General features: G+C 48.1%; 3 protein-coding genes across 3 annotated transcripts; 2 read left to right on the forward strand and 1 right to left on the reverse strand.

Moving 5' to 3' along the window:
- The first annotated feature begins 78 nt into the window (after positions 1 to 78).
- On the forward strand, positions 79 to 5,257 carry LOC117848761 (uncharacterized protein C23H3.12c). The gene is made up of 8 exons (XM_034730300.2): positions 79 to 435; positions 554 to 618; positions 740 to 838; positions 2,731 to 2,778; positions 2,875 to 2,944; positions 3,360 to 3,431; positions 3,746 to 3,862; positions 4,658 to 5,257. Exons 1-8 carry the CDS (start codon positions 235 to 237, stop codon positions 4,799 to 4,801), a joined length of 816 nt encoding a protein of 271 aa, XP_034586191.1. The 5' UTR covers positions 79 to 234; the 3' UTR covers positions 4,802 to 5,257.
- A 675-nt stretch (positions 5,258 to 5,932) lies between these two features.
- LOC117848754 (polyubiquitin) lies at positions 5,933 to 9,029 on the forward strand. Its single transcript, XM_034730287.2, has 2 exons — positions 5,933 to 6,150; positions 7,464 to 9,029. The coding sequence occupies exon 2, from the start codon at positions 7,464 to 7,466 to the stop codon at positions 8,835 to 8,837; it is 1,374 nt and encodes a 457-aa protein (XP_034586178.1). The 5' UTR covers positions 5,933 to 6,150; the 3' UTR covers positions 8,838 to 9,029.
- Positions 9,030 to 14,029: 5,000 nt separating this feature from the next.
- Positions 14,030 to 16,310, reverse strand: LOC117846051 (receptor-like protein 2). The gene has a single exon (XM_034727155.2). The coding sequence runs from the start codon at positions 16,235 to 16,237 to the stop codon at positions 14,045 to 14,047; it is 2,193 nt and encodes a 730-aa protein (XP_034583046.1). The 5' UTR covers positions 16,238 to 16,310; the 3' UTR covers positions 14,030 to 14,044.
- Between the last annotated feature and the right edge of the window lie 758 nt (positions 16,311 to 17,068).

Genomic DNA, 17,068 nt, shown 5'->3' on the forward strand with positions numbered 1-17,068 from the left:
ATTCATCTAGCCCTCTGTTTCTCATACGACGGTTCAAACTCGCTCGCTCGGCGGCCCGTCGGGTCCGCCTGGGCCAAACGAACCCCGTCTCTCCTCGGCTCACTGACTCCCCGACCCCACCACCTCCTCCTCCCTCCTCCGGGCTCCGAGTCAGTGCGCTCCGCCTCGCCTCGCCAGTCGCCACCACGCCGCCGCCTCCCACGCCCCACACGCCGACTCCCACAGCGCCGCGCGATGCAGGCCCGCGTCGTCGTCTTCCCCGTCAAGGGCCGGGCCTGGTGCTTCGCCCGCCCGGCGGCGGCGGCGGCCTCGGCAGGCGCCGGCGATGGCGCCCTCCCGCCGCCGACGCTGAGGGACCTCTGGCGCGGCATCACCTCCAGGGGACGCACCGCGCCGGAGAAGGCCGAGTCCGTCGTCGACTTCGTCGCGGACAAGGTGCTCGGACCCCACGCGCGCTGCGCGCGCCCCCTCAGCGCCCTCGCGCGCCGGTCCCCCCGTCGCCTGCATTTGGGTTTTGGCGGGGGTTTTCTGATGGATTGGTTCCGATGCGCAGATGAACCGGGCGTGGATCGGGTTCGGGAGCGCGCCGGAGGGGTCGATGAAGAGCCGGATCCACAGGTGAGTTATTACTCGGGGGTTTAAGGATTGGCCAGGGTTGGGGCTGCGTGGATTCGGAAATTGCGAAATGATGCTGGGTCCCGGGGCTTATGCGCCTTCTTTTGCTTCTGTTGTGCTGCAGCTTCGGGCTGAAGCTGCTCTCGCGGGTGCGGCCGTCGGAGGTGCTCTTGAAGTCCGTGACCAAGGATGTAAGCGCGGTCGAGATCGTGCATCCGGCGAGGTGACCTATGTTGATAATCGCCTGCATTTTTGTTTGCCTTGTGCGGTGCATAGATTTTTGGGGTTTCATTAGTGCAATTGCCGTAGCAATATAACTTGCAATGAGTAAAACTAGCATAGCACATTGAGCAGGAAAACAAAGAAAGCATACATTTGAATCTGTGTTTCCCAGTCAGATACTTGTGTTTTGATACTTCTATCCAATGTAGTTGAGCATCCCAATCATCTTGTCAGCTGGTCCATAGAGTCAAGATACACACTGAATAGTTAATATTTCAATGGATGTGGGCATGTGTCTCTCTTTGCATTGTTTTATGTTGGCAGTCGACATGTATTTATGTTTAGGAATGTATATACTGAGTCGGTGATTGTTTGCTTGTGTTCTCCATGACTGTTGTTTATCTTAGTATGAAGTTATTGCGGCTTTTGGATAGGCTTGATCAAGGAATGTACATGGTCCGTATCAGTTGTTATTTCACAGAATAACCTCTAAATGATCTGTCAAATGACTTGGCAGCAATGACTGTATTAACTTGAACAGATGTGATCGATACTTGAATTACATGTAAACTCCATGGAAATCAACTTTACTATTTATTACAAGTTTTCATATTCAAAAAAACACTCTATTCGGTACTATCTGTGAATGTAACTTGGCATTACTTTTTCTGTCCATTTTAATCCCTCATGCGCTTCTACTGCAAAGTAGCCAGCTGGTGGTTTTGTTGTCTTCACCCAGTCTTGTGAAGTTTTTTCTGATTCTTTTACATAACATAGTTCAGTGCTGTTTTCCTTGTAAGCATAGCTTGTGAATGATATATTACATGTTCACAACTGCATGCAAAGCTGCAACTGAAAGTTCAGCATAGTTATAAGTTATACTGGTTTTGGCATCTTGTAGGATGTGCCTGATAAACAGGTCTTAAATGTCATTTAATTTTCTTCCCATTCTATGGATATATAATTATATATGTTAGATAGACTATCTATTCATTAGTATTTACAATTTGAAAATTGACTTGTTTGTGTTTCTCTGTGAATTGTTTGAAATTTGTAGGTGTGAGTTGCTGCTTTATTTACATTTTAAGGCTTTTAGGGTGTTCATACAACTTTTTGTAAGCTGAGAAGAAGTAATCATTATTTTGGTACAATAGAGTAATTGTATGTTAAAATCTCACTTGTGCTTACTTAAAAAAAAACTCGACTGGCGGGGGAAAGACCGCCCCCACGGCATTGCACTAAGAAGAAATCTCAGCCAATCGGGCCGAGAAAACCCCCGAACCCCGGCTTCACCCTATAGGGCTGCACCGCAACCTGGGCCGACCACGACCAACTGGGTTGGCGACCACTGCAACTACCGCCTGGTAGTAGGGCTCAAACCAACCATAGGTGCCACAGGCCGGCGCTCTGCCACTATTTTTTCAGGTTGCCAGCGAGTTTTTTTTTTCCTGCCACCAGGATATGAACCCTGGTTGGTGTCTCCCTTAACTGGGGAGCTTACCACTACACTACAAGAGTGTTGGCACTTGTGCTTACTTATGCTTTCTTGTTTGTAGGGATACTATGCTCTTTTTGCATCTACTAAGTTTATATAAGCCCAAGAGCCTAGAAATGAGTCATTTGTATTATCATTTTCCTTCAGTCTTTGTTTGTAGTTGTGTACCCTCATGTATGCGGTACTATATCATGTGTTTAATGTGATAGGTGGTCAGCTTTAATAATCACTGCCCTAAAAATCATTAAGAATCACTATGGAACTAGTACTCCACAATCATCACTTGTTAAAGTCTTCTAACTGCCAGGTTTCAGCAGCTTGCTAGCATTTTTTTTAACCTACACGCTTTCATTTATATTTATGCCTCTAAAATTCTAAACCACAAATTCTTACTGCAGCATAAATTCTCGTCTTGTGCGTCGGCGGTTGCGGCATATTGCTATTAGGTGAATTCTTGATGCCCTTCAACACACACTTGCACATTGTCTAGTTTAATTTATATCTTTTCTGATCCTTTTGTCTGCATTGTTTCTGATGTCCAGGGGTGCTTCAGTTCACAAGAAATTTCTTTATGGCTCAGTCTGTTTGCTTCCGGTTACTAGTTTTTTCATGGTAGGTTTGAAGTTACTTGCTTTGAGGGTGGTTGTGTCAACTAGCAATTCATCACAATGCTGTCAGTGGGATGATTCAAATGTTCTGTGCATATATTATTACTCCCTCCGTCCCAAATTACAAGTTGTTTTGGCTTTTTTAGATACATAGCTTTTGCTATGTATCTAGATATGTGTTATGTCTAGATACATAGCTTTTGTTATACACCTAGAAATGCCAAAACGAACTATAATTTGGGACGGAGGGAGTAGTTTCGATTTGGTGTTACTTTTACTGTATGCTGCATTAGCACATTACTTTAAAAATCCTAACGTTAATCATATGATGCACCTTGCAAATCGACATATTTGTACAAGCAGTATAAACCTGGCTAAGACATGTGCAATTGTCTTGTACTTGATTTATTCGATTGCAGGTACTGCCTTTACCAAATATACCATTCTTTTGGGTGTTGTTTCGTGCTTATTCGCATTGGAGAGCTCTACAGGTTTGTGAAATTATCTGCTTAGTCTTCAGAGATTTTGGCTGCTTAGTGTCATTGTTTCCAATTTCTTTAAATTTGTATTTGTGCATGGTGAGTTTATACCCTCTCGGGGTTGCAAAAAGAAAGATCCCCTACAAATTTTGTTGGTGGCGACTAGTGCCTCTAGGGTAGAAAACTGCGCAAGTATTTTACTTTGGCTACACATTTTTCAGTATACGAGTTTAATATGTTTTTTAAACATCCTGATTATAGCACAATTGAGTTCTATTTTGTTGTTTTTTATTTTTTAGGTTTGCCTGATATTTATTTTGGTATAGGGAAGTGAGAGGCTCCAGTTGCTACTTTCTGACTGCTCAGATCAATGGAAAGTTCATGAGAAGGAGATTGGTTCAGCAAAGGATGGTAACCCTAGTGAAAATGCACGGTACCCTTGGGTAAGTTGCTCTAACTCTGAAAATGAGCAAGACCTTCAGATTGTTATATCCTTGGGGCAGTTTTGTACTGAGGCAATTTAATGGACAACTGGAAATTTGATCATCTTTTGAAACTCTACCTGTTCATTGAACTTAATTGGTTTATGCTCCATTAATACCTTGCACATCTTAACATTTATAGAGTTTCCTGAATGGAGTCAAATCTTGCATTACAAATAGAGCATGCTAACCATATAGATCAGATACCTCAAGACTAGTTATAAACCGAGATCCTATCACCTAACCTATTGTAACCATGCTGGACAGGCCTGGAATAAATTTTCAATGAAGTAGTTGTCAAAAGCTGCCATGGTAGCCTCTTAGACTGCTTGAATGCTTGATTGATTTGGCCGTAGTGAGTGTGCTGCATGCAAATGTTCCCAGTGAGCCACCTTTTTAGATGTGTTCTGTGGCTCTCAGAATATGCACAAATGAGTCACATACTATCATTATGGGAGGTAGGCCAATCAAAAGTTTTGCATGTACATCAGAATTTTTTTAGTTGTCAGGGCAATTTGCTTACAGCCACAGGTGGAGTGTACTAAAGCACTACTGCACGTTGCTGCAGAAATTCTACTATTTCTTGCATATGCTATGCACCAATGGTAATGAAACACCCTAAGTAAGTTAGTGTTATATACCTATTTCTCTCCATCAAAATGCAGAGTAGAGAACAGCCACCTCACAATTTTGCCCATATTTAAGATTATAATTTTCTGCATTTGTATCTGATGCTTTTTGGTATTCATTGGACAGAAGTTCCGGCCATCCAAAAGGCTTGATGGATTCCTTGAGAGGAGAAACTTGGATGAAGGTTTGGACTGTGATACCATTTCAAGGATCTGCAAGGAGTATGATTTGGACAAGATTGATGTTCTCAAGTACAGGGATCTGCCTTAACCACATTCAGATCTCTGCTCTGAAGTTCTTTCCATTGCCCACTGATGATCGTACTGTAAAATTCTTCTAGCGCGGCCAAGCTTAAGGATACAGGAGTTGCACTAGACCACTAGCAATTGGTGATCCAGTGCGGACATTTTTTTAAACAGCTTCAATTTTTCTCGTTATGCTTCGCATCAGTCCACTACTAGGAACAAAGAGGACACACCAAAGTGTAGGAACCCAGGGTGGTTTGTTATGTTGAACCCATCGTGTAAATAGCAGTTGACATTTTGCTAGCTGCCTAGCTCTTCCACTTGAACACCTGCCTACGAACTGTGAACAAAAGGAAGCTGAGAGAGTAGGGTTGAGCTCGACCATTCTTACGTGGCTTGCATTTTGTTTATGGTTTAGAATCTTTGGGTGTATCTGAATCTTAAATTGGGATCCAATGCTGAATCTTCTCATTTCGAAGTACTTACAAAGTTTCATCTTTCTGAGGTGCTTTCTGGGAAAGCTACAAGACTAGCTTTTTATTTGCGCTGGTGCACTTGTGTAGTTGCGTTACCCTTCTGATTGCCATTTCGACGTTTGGAAAGACGGCAGTCAACTTAAAGGCATATTCTTTACTATTTATATATTTTTGCCATTTCGGAGTATCAGAGAATTGATTGTGAACTATATTTCATATTTTTGATATATGCTCATTTTTAAGTGTGGTAATTGCTGATGAGATTGGAGCAATTCAAGATGGAGTCAACGATAGCCATCTCCTTTGAACTTTGTCCACACAGTATCACTATGAAAACATCATTTCTTTGGCTATCTTTTACGAAGATCGTGTTCGATGGGGGCGGTGAAATTTGCACTCAAGTAAGAAACAAAATTTGAAGCAACAGCTCTGCACGACCGGTGGCAGCTGAACCGAATATGTAAGCAGAGTAACAGACAGTTTTTTTGACAGTCTGATTACAACCCAAAGTTGTCACACCTCATAACAGAACTTTTGCTTTGACAAAGTTTGGTTAGAATTCGATGGCCAATTTTTAGGTAAAACGAGCGAACCACCAGTCCGTTCGCGTCGGGCTCTCCTTGCGCAGGCGGCTTCCGGAACTTGCGTGGCGGAGACGAGGCGGGCTCGTCTGTCGTCTCGCACGGCACGGAAGACGGAACCGTCACGGCACGGGGATTCCTTCCCCACGAGGCCACGACCCGATCTCTCTCCCTATCGTCCCCGACGCCATAAATTGCCCACCCTCGCCTTCTTTCCTAGTCACATCTCGTCTCGTGTTGTTCGGAGCACACCACGCGATCCCAAATCAAATCGCTCTCCTTCTCGCTAGCCTCGGCGATCCCACCCCCGCTTCAAGGTACGGCGATCCTCCCTCTCCTCCTCCTCTAGATCGATCGGTTCTGTAGTTGCTCGCTCTGATTGATTGGCCCGATGGTTAGGAGTCATGCGGTGAGGTAGCCCTTGATGCTCGCGTGGAATTTTGTGTATATCTGATAGGTTCTGCTGCTTAGCTTGCGGTGCTCGTGCGATTTGTGGGGGTTTTTAGGTCGTCGATCTGGGAATTGCAGGGGTGTTTTTGGGCTGTTCGTAGATGAGGCCGTTCTCATGATTTGCCGGGTAGCTGCCTAGGGTTAGCTAGATCTGCTCGTGCTTTTTCTTCTTCCTGATGATGCAGTTGGCCGTGGCGCTTTTCTCGCTTTTGTATATGTTGTACCCGTACGTCCATCTATGATATGGTTCGATGGTGTTAGCTAGGTCTATGCGCCTGATTCGTCTGGTCGATTTTTGTTAGCATGTGCCATATGATTTTGTTTTAGTCTGATTCATCTGTTGCTGTAGATCAGAACAGAATAAGATTTTCTCAACTATCTTTTGGGGTTATTAAAATTGAAATCTGCTTGTGTCACATCCATGTTCATAATTAAGATGATGGATGGATAAATGATTACATAGTTGATAGATATATGCTGCTGTTTCTCCATGACGTGGTAGCTTTTACCACAACATGTATCCTGCTTTATTGGCCAGATATGCATGCAAATAGATGAACATAAATACTGCTACTGTTCGATGATTCTTTTGTATACCTGATGATCATGTATGCTTTGTTACGTGTTTTGATATACTTGGATGAGTGCTGCTGCTGTTCGTTGATACTATAGTACCTATGTGATGAACACACATGACCCATCAGTATGTGTTACCTGCTGCCAGATACTTGCCCTGTTAATGTTGCTATGTAGTGCTTCCTAAGTTTATCTCTTGATTCATCCTATTGATTTTGTTAGGATGCTTTGGTTTGGTAGTGGTTTCACTGAGTTGATCTGCTGATCACAGTAGAATAAGATTTTCTCAAATAGTTGCTGGGCTTAATTTGAATCTGCATGTGTCACATGTATGTTCATGATTTTGAATTGCTTAGATAGGTGTTGTATGTTGCTTAGCTAGATATAGTTGTACATATATACTGCTTAGTTTATGGTTCTTAGCATACCTGATGATAATGCGTGCTCTTGCTATTTGTTTTTAGAGTTCATTAATCCTGTAGTACTACTGATGAGATGAACATCATGACCTGTTTGGATCTGTACGCATATGTTGTTGATTTTTGCTTCATTTTGTTTGTCTATTGCTAGATACTTACTGTGTTACCTGGTTATTCTTCTGCAGATGCAGATCTTCGTTAAGACCCTCACCGGCAAGACCATCACCCTTGAGGTGGAGTCTTCTGACACCATTGACAATGTCAAGGCCAAGATCCAGGACAAGGAGGGCATCCCCCCGGACCAGCAGAGGCTTATCTTCGCGGGCAAGCAGCTTGAGGATGGGCGCACTCTCGCTGATTATAACATCCAAAAGGAGAGCACCCTCCACCTGGTTCTCCGTCTCAGGGGAGGCATGCAGATCTTCGTGAAGACCTTGACTGGCAAGACTATCACCCTTGAGGTGGAGTCTTCTGACACAATCGACAATGTCAAGGCCAAGATCCAGGACAAGGAGGGCATCCCCCCGGACCAGCAGAGGCTTATCTTCGCGGGCAAGCAGCTTGAGGATGGGCGCACTCTCGCTGATTATAACATCCAAAAGGAGAGCACCCTCCACCTGGTTCTCCGTCTCAGGGGAGGCATGCAGATCTTCGTGAAGACCTTGACTGGCAAGACTATCACCCTTGAGGTGGAGTCTTCTGACACAATCGACAATGTCAAGGCCAAGATCCAGGACAAGGAGGGCATTCCCCCAGACCAGCAGAGGCTTATCTTTGCTGGCAAGCAGCTTGAGGATGGCCGTACCCTTGCTGATTATAACATCCAGAAGGAGAGTACCCTCCACCTGGTGCTCCGCCTGAGGGGTGGGATGCAGATCTTCGTGAAGACCTTGACTGGCAAGACTATCACCCTTGAGGTGGAGTCTTCTGACACAATCGACAATGTCAAGGCCAAGATCCAGGACAAGGAGGGCATTCCCCCAGACCAGCAGAGGCTTATCTTTGCTGGCAAGCAGCTTGAGGATGGCCGTACCCTTGCTGATTATAACATCCAGAAGGAGAGTACCCTCCACCTGGTGCTCCGCCTGAGGGGTGGGATGCAGATCTTCGTGAAGACCTTGACTGGCAAGACCATCACTTTGGAGGTTGAGAGTTCTGACACCATTGACAATGTGAAGGCCAAGATCCAGGACAAGGAGGGCATCCCTCCGGACCAGCAGAGGCTCATCTTTGCTGGCAAGCAGCTTGAGGATGGCCGCACCCTAGCTGATTATAACATCCAGAAGGAGAGCACTCTCCACCTCGTGCTCCGCCTGAGGGGTGGGATGCAGATTTTCGTGAAGACCTTGACTGGCAAGACCATCACTCTGGAGGTTGAGAGTTCTGACACCATTGACAATGTTAAGGCCAAGATCCAGGACAAGGAGGGCATCCCCCCAGACCAGCAGCGTCTGATCTTTGCTGGCAAGCAGCTGGAGGATGGCCGCACCCTTGCCGATTACAATATCCAGAAGGAGTCTACTCTCCACCTGGTGCTTCGTCTCCGCGGTGGGCACTAAACTGGGCACTAAACTATTCGGTCATCGGAGCTGCTGTTCCTGGGTTGTCTGGTCTCTGCCATGAAGGGTGTCGTCTTTGAAGTATCTGTGGTGTTTGTGTAGTTGTCTCTGGTTGTGTCTGTGTTTACCTGAAACAGTTGTTGCGGTGGAGCAGTATGGTATAACCATGAATAAGTGATGTTTGAACTTAAATCTGTGCTTCCGTTTGGTTTACATTTATTTTGGTTTTTGATTATGCTAGTTCTAGCTTATGTTTGCCTGAGATCAAATTCGTTAAATTTCGAGTTCATTGTGTGGCTTGTGATACGTTTCGCCAGCAGGTTCTGGCTGACTCTTGTTTTCTATTCCATGTGTTTAGACTTCTGACTGAATGTTTGCAAAGGGTGCTGAATTCGGATGTTCATGACATGTTGTAGCTTACCATGTTTGGTTTGTTCCTTGATTACTGTAAGTAGATTCAGAAGCTCTTTGTTTTGCTAGTTGTTGTGTAGTCCAGGTGTCTGTGCTGTGCATAACCTTATTTTTTTTTACTTCGTTCAGATTCATAGTTTCGTGTCGTTACTGTCTATTGGAGATCATTATACACTGTTTTTTCTAGAGACAGTGACTTGCTTTTCTGTGTGTATATAGTTTAGTGCTTACCATTGCAACAACTGAAGTAGACAAGTTTTTGACAGCAGACAAAATAATAAGGAAAACGATTTTGGAATCTGTGACATCGAAACCATTGCAAGAATTCCATGGCTCATTAGATTGCACAGAGCAGCTACAAATTGACATGCACGCCATTCAAATCTTTGCTTTTAATCGGCTCACTCTTTCTCCTCCTTTCTTTGCAAGTCTGTTAGATCAGACTTATGCCACCAGATGTGCACCGCCAAAATACCATGCTTAACTCAGAGGAAACATATGGATAACATGATCAAGATGATCCCCTATTTTTCATGCTCAACTCAGAGGAAAGGCATATTATACCCCCTCCCCCCCCCCCCCCCCCCCCCCCCCCCCCCCCCCCCCCCCAAAAAAAAAAAGAAAAGATGATCGTCTGTTATCTTGATTCAGGACTGTTCTGACGATTGTAGCAAACATTTTTTAGGGCTCAAAACTGTTTCCTTCCAGTGGGCTATCGGGCCTGAGAAGGGCCACGTGACTGATCAATAGAACGGCCCAATTAACTCCTGCCGCGCAAAAACACAGGACAGCTGATCATCAATTCAGCTATTGTTGCATGCTTCTCCCCTTCTCCATTTGCAAAGTTACATATGGTTTACAACTATACAAGGAAAATCTTGTCCACTGTAGTTGTTGCTGCACCTCAGTAGGGGAAAAAAAAACCCCACTTGTAAACTCAAACTAGCCAAAATATTTTGACAATATTATCTGATCATACAACACCCCTGCACCAAAGAAAGCACCGAAACAAATCGCAAAGCCAACCCTTTGTCCTTTTGCTCTGCGGAGGGAGCGTAGAGACCAGAGTGGTTTTGGCTGAGCCACAGGGGACAGGGCCGATCCACAACACCACCACACAACTTTGGGTTCCCTCTGAAGCTTGAACTTGCAAAAGTACCGAACTGGACTCCATCTGGAATCGGCCCTTCTATTGGCACAACCAGGCTATTGGGAAAACTGCACAGCAAACGGTTCATGCGAATTCAATGCGAGAATATATCATCTATCCGTGACGCGGTGATGCCGGAGAGAAGGGATGGCGATCAAGCAAGTGAATTTGCAGGGGTGGCGTGCCGCCGTCGACGACCGCCGGCGGGAGGAGGGAGAGCGGTACCCCATTTGCAGAAACCCCCCTGATTCGGATCGCGATCCAATTTATGGGGTTTTACGTAAATGTATGCCTTGGTAGTTTTTAGAAAACCCCATCGCGACCATTAATCGCGATTCCATTTTTTGCATGATACCCCCTGATTTGGGTCCGGTATTTTTCAAATCAGCCCTCGTTCTCCTCTGTAGTGTCCTCCCCTTCTCTTCCGTCGACAGGGCCGGTGATCTGCGGTGGCGCACGCGTACCTCCCGGCCGCACCTAGCCATCCCCCCATCGTGCTCGTCCTCCTGCACCCTCATCCGTCCCCTGCACCCTTCGCCGGCGCCGCGGCCCGCGGAGGGCCTTCTCCCACGCTCGTCGCGAACCACCCCGACCTCTCTTACACCGAGTTTTTATCCCGCCCAGCGGCAGGGCGGCGACCGCCCGTATCCGGCGAGCTCGGCTACCTGCCCGGCGATCTCCGTGGTGTACTGGTGTTTGTGTCGAAATTATGTTGCAGGCTTGTTGCTTGATTACAGTAGTAGATTCAGAAGCTCTTTGTTTTGCTAGTTGTTACTGTAGTCCAGGAGATCAAGTAGCTTTGTGATGTGCGGAACCTTATTTTTTATTTTAGCATTCTCAGATTCATAGATTCATGTCACTACTCTGAACTTGTAGCTATTGGGATCATATATACTGTTTTTACATGGGGATAAAATGTGACTTGTTTTTCTGTGTATATAGCTTTGTGCCTGACCATTGCAACAACTGAAGTAGGTAACCTTTTGACTCACTAAAAAAAAGAGAATGATTCAAATCTTTGCTTTTAATTGGCTCACTCTTATATGTAGTTCTAGCCCCCGCGTCTCTCCCGCAAGCGGCATGGGGAAACCTTCGCCCGCCGCCGTCAGAGCTTCGCTCTCCTCCCCCTCTCCACCTTGCCATCGCCCGAGCAGGGAGGCCGGAAGCCCAGCCCCTGCAAGGAAGGTGGTGGCGGGGCATTTTTCTCTGCTGGAAGATGGGAGACGTGAGTGAACCGTGCAGACGGTACGAGTTTCTTCCTCTGACTGGGATGGCCGTGCTCCGGCGCTCCGTGCCTGGATCCGCAGGCCCTTTGGCCGGATCCATAGCCCCCAAGGGTGGATCTGTGGTCTCCTGCAGCATCGGGCAAGAGGCGGCATGGCGAGGCGCGCGGGTGGAGAAGGTTCTGCAATGGCAGCGGGCCTGCTCCTCTCAGGCGGGCGGCCGTGGAAGGCGGCGTGCGGGCTCGGCGACAGCCTCGCGCAGGAACGAAGAAGCCGTGGCCTGCGGCGGCCGTGGGTAGGCGCAGAGGTGCGCCGGCGACTGCCGAGCGTGGGCGCGGGTTCGACAGCATGGAGGGGTGGCCAGCCTCGTAGAAGCGGTTGCGGCCGTGTGCGGGCGGCGGCGCCCTAGGGACCAGCCCAATGGTGGCGGTGGATGATGCAACAATAGGGAAGCGGCGCGACGCGGTTGCTCGCGGGCATGGTGGCCGGCGGCGACCGCATGCATGAGGTAGTGGCCTGCGGGCGGTAGCGCACAACGCGGAGGTGGCGCTAGTGTGGAAAACAGCGGCGCGGAGAAGGCGTTGAGCGCAGGGCACGTGCGGGGCAGCGCAGGGCGAGATGCGAGGAGGATGATTGCCGTTGAGCGAGCGGAGGTGGAGGTACGATAGCATGGTGCGAGGAGGTGCGGTGGTGATGCCGCCCCGGATGGACTGCAATGATTGTGGCCGGGAGTGCTGAGCCGTGAGCGTGCAGGGGTTGGGATGCTCCGGGCAAAAGCCCTCGCCGATGTTCTTGCTGGTGGAGATGACGGCAGCGCCCTAGGGCGTCGTTCTCCCTGTTGGGGATGTCATTTCTGAGCTACAACCCTACTGCACGGGGTCCTTATGGTGCAAACCCTATCTAGATTCTGGACGAGCGACATCGGTGCCATTGGCGTCGTGCCCTCCTTGGAAGTGTCGTCTCTAGAGACCCATTTCGGTTTGTGCCATTCCTAGTCCATTAGTCATGGACGGCCGCAGCCGGTGGTGGCAATTCCGACACGTGGCAAGCTGGATGGGTGTTATCGAGGCCACGTGGAGGCGATTGCAGTTATGGTGGCGGCCAGGGGTTGTCACATGGTTGTCGGTCTTGACCGCTTGCAGCGGACCACGGCAGCTGGCGTTGCTTGGCAACAGTCCATGCATCGTGGGACTGCGTTGGAGGACGGCACTTGTGGCAACGGCATCGTGGGACAACTAGGCTTGCAGCGGACCGCGACGGGTTGCTCAGCTTGGCTAGGCTACCCGGTGCGGTACATCATTGGAAGACGGCGCAAGCGACTTCTCTAGCTTGCTGACATGGTGGCGGATGCTTTTGCGCGGGTGAAGCAACGAGACGAAGTCGACCTGCAGCACTAGCTTGGCTAATTGGCGGAGATCTTCTGGAGTGGGGCAATATTGCTCACCACTTTGACAGTGATAAAAGAAACGGATCCGTGATGTGGAGTACTATGGCGTGCGTGGCGAGGCCCCCGCACGTAGTGTTTCTTCGAGACGACGAGAGTGAGGTGGAGTCCAACAACGGATGTGGCGAGGCCCCTACGCATTGTGTTATCGCGGTGGCGACTACAAGGTAGCTTGAGTGAGGTCTGGATTCGGTGGTATCACTCAGCCAGTTGGAGTGTGGTGTTGTAGCGGCACTACAGCGGAGGGTCCTGCATGGCGGTGGCCATCTTGGTGCGGTGCAATCTGTTTCTATTGGTTCCCTGTCAACGCCGGGCCACGCTTGGAGGTTTCGACGAATTATGAGCGTGGATGTTGGTGGGTGCCGCCGTGGCAAGCGGAGTGGTGAGGCTATGTTGATGTCCCAATCCAATCGGTAGGGTGTGACAATTTTTGTGTTGAATGGCTGCCCGCATTGATGTCCAATCCAATCGGACGAGTTGTTTTGTTTTTCTTTTCTTATATTTTTCCAGTCTGGAACTCCTTCTTTTTAATATAATCCACATCTTTCCTGCCTGGTTCGTTTAAAAAAAAATCAGCTCCCTCTTCTGTTTCTTTCCTCTGCAAAGCTGTCAGATCAGTCTTGTGCCGCCAGATGTGCACCTCCTTGATTCAGACTGACACGACGATTGTGTAGCAAACAGTTTTTAGGGCTCAAATTGTTTCATTCCAGTGTGCCATCGGGCCGAGAAGGGCCACTTGACTGGCCAATAGAACAGCCCGATTAACTACTGCCGCGAAAAACACAGGGACACAGCAGTTCAATCCAGCCATTTGTTCTGCATATGGTTTACAAAGGCAAAGTTTTCTCAAGAGAGAGAGAGGAGGGGGGGGGGGGGGGGGGGGGGGGGGGGGGAACTATACAAGGCAAAGCTTGTCCACAGCAGATGTTGCTTCACCTGAGTAGGAGCCGAGTATGACAAAAATAAACCCAAACTCAGACTAGCCAAAATACTTTGACAATACTATCTGATCATACAACACCCCTACACCAAAGAAAGCACCAAAACCAATCACAAAGGCAAACCATCTGTCCTTCCACTCTGTGGAGAGCGTAGAAACCAGATTGGTTTCGGCTGAAGCACAGGGCCGATCGACGATAGCACCACACAACTTTGGATTCCCTCCAAAGCTTGAACTTGTAAAAGTACTGAACTGGCCTCCAGCTGGAATCGGCCCTTCTAAGCCGTTATTAGAAACGTTGAATTCAGCGAGGAAGTTGAGGTTGTTGAGCTCCACTGGGATTGCACCTGTGAGATGATTGTTTGACAAATCTAGCACTTGCAGGTTCGTCAGGCTGTGGAGCTGTGATGGAATCTCTCCTGATAGCCTGTTGGAGCTGAAGTTGAGTATAGCGAGCGATTTCAACCGACCAATCTCTTTAGGGATCACTCCGGTGAAGTTATTACGACCAAGATTCAGCATTTTTGGGAAAGCGGTGGTTACCCGGTACTCGAATGATGTGCCTCTGTAGACAAGTAGCAAAAATACCCTTTCATCCAAATCGGTTGCAGTATTTTCTGTTGTTAGCATTGGCATCTCCGTCAGGTCTGCTGGTATTTCTCCTGTAAGGTTGTTTTCTGATATGTCTAGATGGAAAAGTAACTTGAGGCTTTTGATCCAGGCAGGTATCTGTCCAGCGAGTTGGTTGTTGTGCAAAAGCAGCATCTCCAGATTTTTGAGATTTGATAACCAAAGTGGTATCTTTCCGGACAATGAGCACCTAGACAAGGAGAGAAACTGAAGATTCTGAAATCCATCGATTGTTTCATCCTCTGGCATAGCTTCACCCTTGAAGTTACTCCCAATAATTAGGACAGCGAGTTCCTTGCAATCCTTGAGGACATGAAGCGCATTCGTGATATTTGTAAAATTGTTAAAAGAAGCTGATAGGAAAATAAGGGACTTCAAATTTACTATTCTTGGCGAAAGCTGTCCGTGTAACTTGTTGTCGGCTAGCCGCAGTGCATTCAGACTGCTGCAAGAGTAGATGCTTTCTGGGATTGCGCCAGTGAAGCTGTTGAACAGAAGATCCAATGTCTTTAGATTGATCAGGGTGGAGAAATCGACCTTGGTGAGCTCTCCACTGAAATAATTGTTCCTGAGGTCAATTGTTATGAGATTTGTGCAATTGCTAAAAGCTGGTGGCAGCTCTCCAGACATGTTGTTATGGTCCAGATGAAGCACCTCTAGTCTCCTGAGCTCACCTATTGAGTCTGGGATCTTTCCATTAAGCCGATTGCCTCCAAGATCAAGATGAGACAGACTTCTGAGGTTGGCTATGCCTGTACCATCAAGTATTCCATACAAACCATTGTTGGGAACAGAGAGGTACTCTAACGAGGTAGCATTGAAGAGTTCATCTGGGAGCATCCCAGTTAGTTGGTTGCGCCCAGCCTTGAGTACTTTAAGCGCAGAGCAATTGCCTAGACCAGCTGGGATGCGTCCACCGAATCGGTTGTAGCTAATGTCAAGCATGGCGAAGGATGGCGAGGTGATGCAGAAGGAAGACGGCATCCATCCATGGAAACTGTTGTTGCTCACATTGAGCGCAATCAGATTGTTCATGTCCTTCCACGTGGCTGATGGAAATTCTCCGGTGAATAGATTGCTGGAGATGTTCAGTACCTGCAATAATGGCCTGCCATGGGTGGTTGAAGTCGGCAGCTCAAGCAGCTCTCCCTCAAGGTGATTGAAGCTGACGTCGATGGCGGCCAAGCGGCTGGAAGAGGACAAGAGCTGCTCCCATGGCAGCTCACCTGACAACGAGTTGTGGGAGAGGTTGAGGCGCCGCAGTCCGGTGAGGTCACCCAGTGCCGGCGAGATGAGGCCATGGAGTCCTCTACCGGGCAGGGAGATCTCACTGACCACCCCGTCTCTGTCGCAGGCGATGCCTTCCCACGAGCAGCAGCTCGTCGTGCCATTTCGCCACGACATGGCGAGGCCGGCGTCCCATGATAGCTCCGCAATGAACCGGAGCAGGGAGCTCTTCTCCTGATCAGAGCACGGCTTGGCATGGGAGGCTATGGAGAGTAGCAGCACGGCGAGGGCGAAGCCGGAGAATGGCATGGCTGGCTGGTTGCCGCTGCTGATGTGAGCTGCTGCACGTGTTTCTCTCTTGAACCTTACCGGCATGGAGGGACCTAATGAGGCTATGCTGAAATGCAAGCTGTCTAGTTCTGCAATGCATTATGCAATAAGCTTGCAGAACAACATGAAGGATAATACTAAGGGAGTAAGGGCATTGTCTGATTTATAAACCCGGCAGTCCATCAGAGGTTATCCAAGTGGTTGATTTGCAGGTGAGGGCGGTTGTGAAAGCAAGAACTTGATCGCGAGAACACAAAGGACACGGGAGTTTTAGACAGGTTCGGACTTCCGTAATACTCTACGTCCTGTATGCTTGGTGGTTTGTATTGCTGGTATGAGATGAGGTACCCTCGGGGGCTCTCTTGGCCGCCTTATATAGGCTGACGATAGTTATATAGAGGGTAATCGGAGTCGGATTACAGTACGCGTTCTACGATATTCGGACAGATTTGAACGGTCTAGTTGCCTTGTCTTATACTTTAAGTAACGTCATGTTCTTGACCTGCACGTCCTGGTCGGACGGATCCACTCGTCATATCCAGCTAGTATCTTGGCCGGTAAGGACCCATGGGGTACCGTATCCCATATCCCTTAGGCATAAACAAATGCTGACAAATCTGCTGATGCTAGACTGATGACTCGCTGCTCCAAAAGTTTTGCCAGAATTCATGTCGTCTTCACATGAGCCTCCTCCGTTGATCCTATGCCGCGCCGCCAACTGTTGGCGCGCCACCTGACCAACCGGCCGCGACGATTCGATGGGGATTACAAGCAATTCACACGGAAAGAGCTAGTGTGACTGCCTAACCGGCATTATGCGTCGCCAGTCAAGGCAGGAAGGGCTCTCTTTTTGACATGGGTGCAAAAGGCGGCGTT

Source organism: Setaria viridis, chromosome 1 (assembly GCF_005286985.2).
Source record: "Setaria viridis chromosome 1, Setaria_viridis_v4.0, whole genome shotgun sequence".
Taxonomy (NCBI): Eukaryota; Viridiplantae; Streptophyta; class Magnoliopsida; order Poales; family Poaceae; genus Setaria; species Setaria viridis.

Excerpts from the sequence above, each read along its gene's own strand:
- LOC117848754 (XM_034730287.2), top strand. The coding sequence starts at position 7,464 with ATGCAGATCTTCGTTAAGACCCTCACCGGCAAGACCATCACCCTTGAG.
- LOC117848761 (XM_034730300.2), top strand. The coding sequence starts at position 235 with ATGCAGGCCCGCGTCGTCGTCTTCCCCGTCAAGGGCCGGGCCTGGTGC. Across the intron at positions 2,945-3,359 it reads CGGTTACTAGTTTTTTCATG|GTACTGCCTTTACCAAATAT; the intron begins GTAGGTTTGAAG and ends ATTCGATTGCAG. Across the intron at positions 3,863-4,657 it reads AAAATGCACGGTACCCTTGG|AAGTTCCGGCCATCCAAAAG; the intron begins GTAAGTTGCTCT and ends TTCATTGGACAG.
- LOC117846051 (XM_034727155.2), bottom strand. The coding sequence starts at position 16,237 with ATGCCGGTAAGGTTCAAGAGAGAAACACGTGCAGCAGCTCACATCAGC.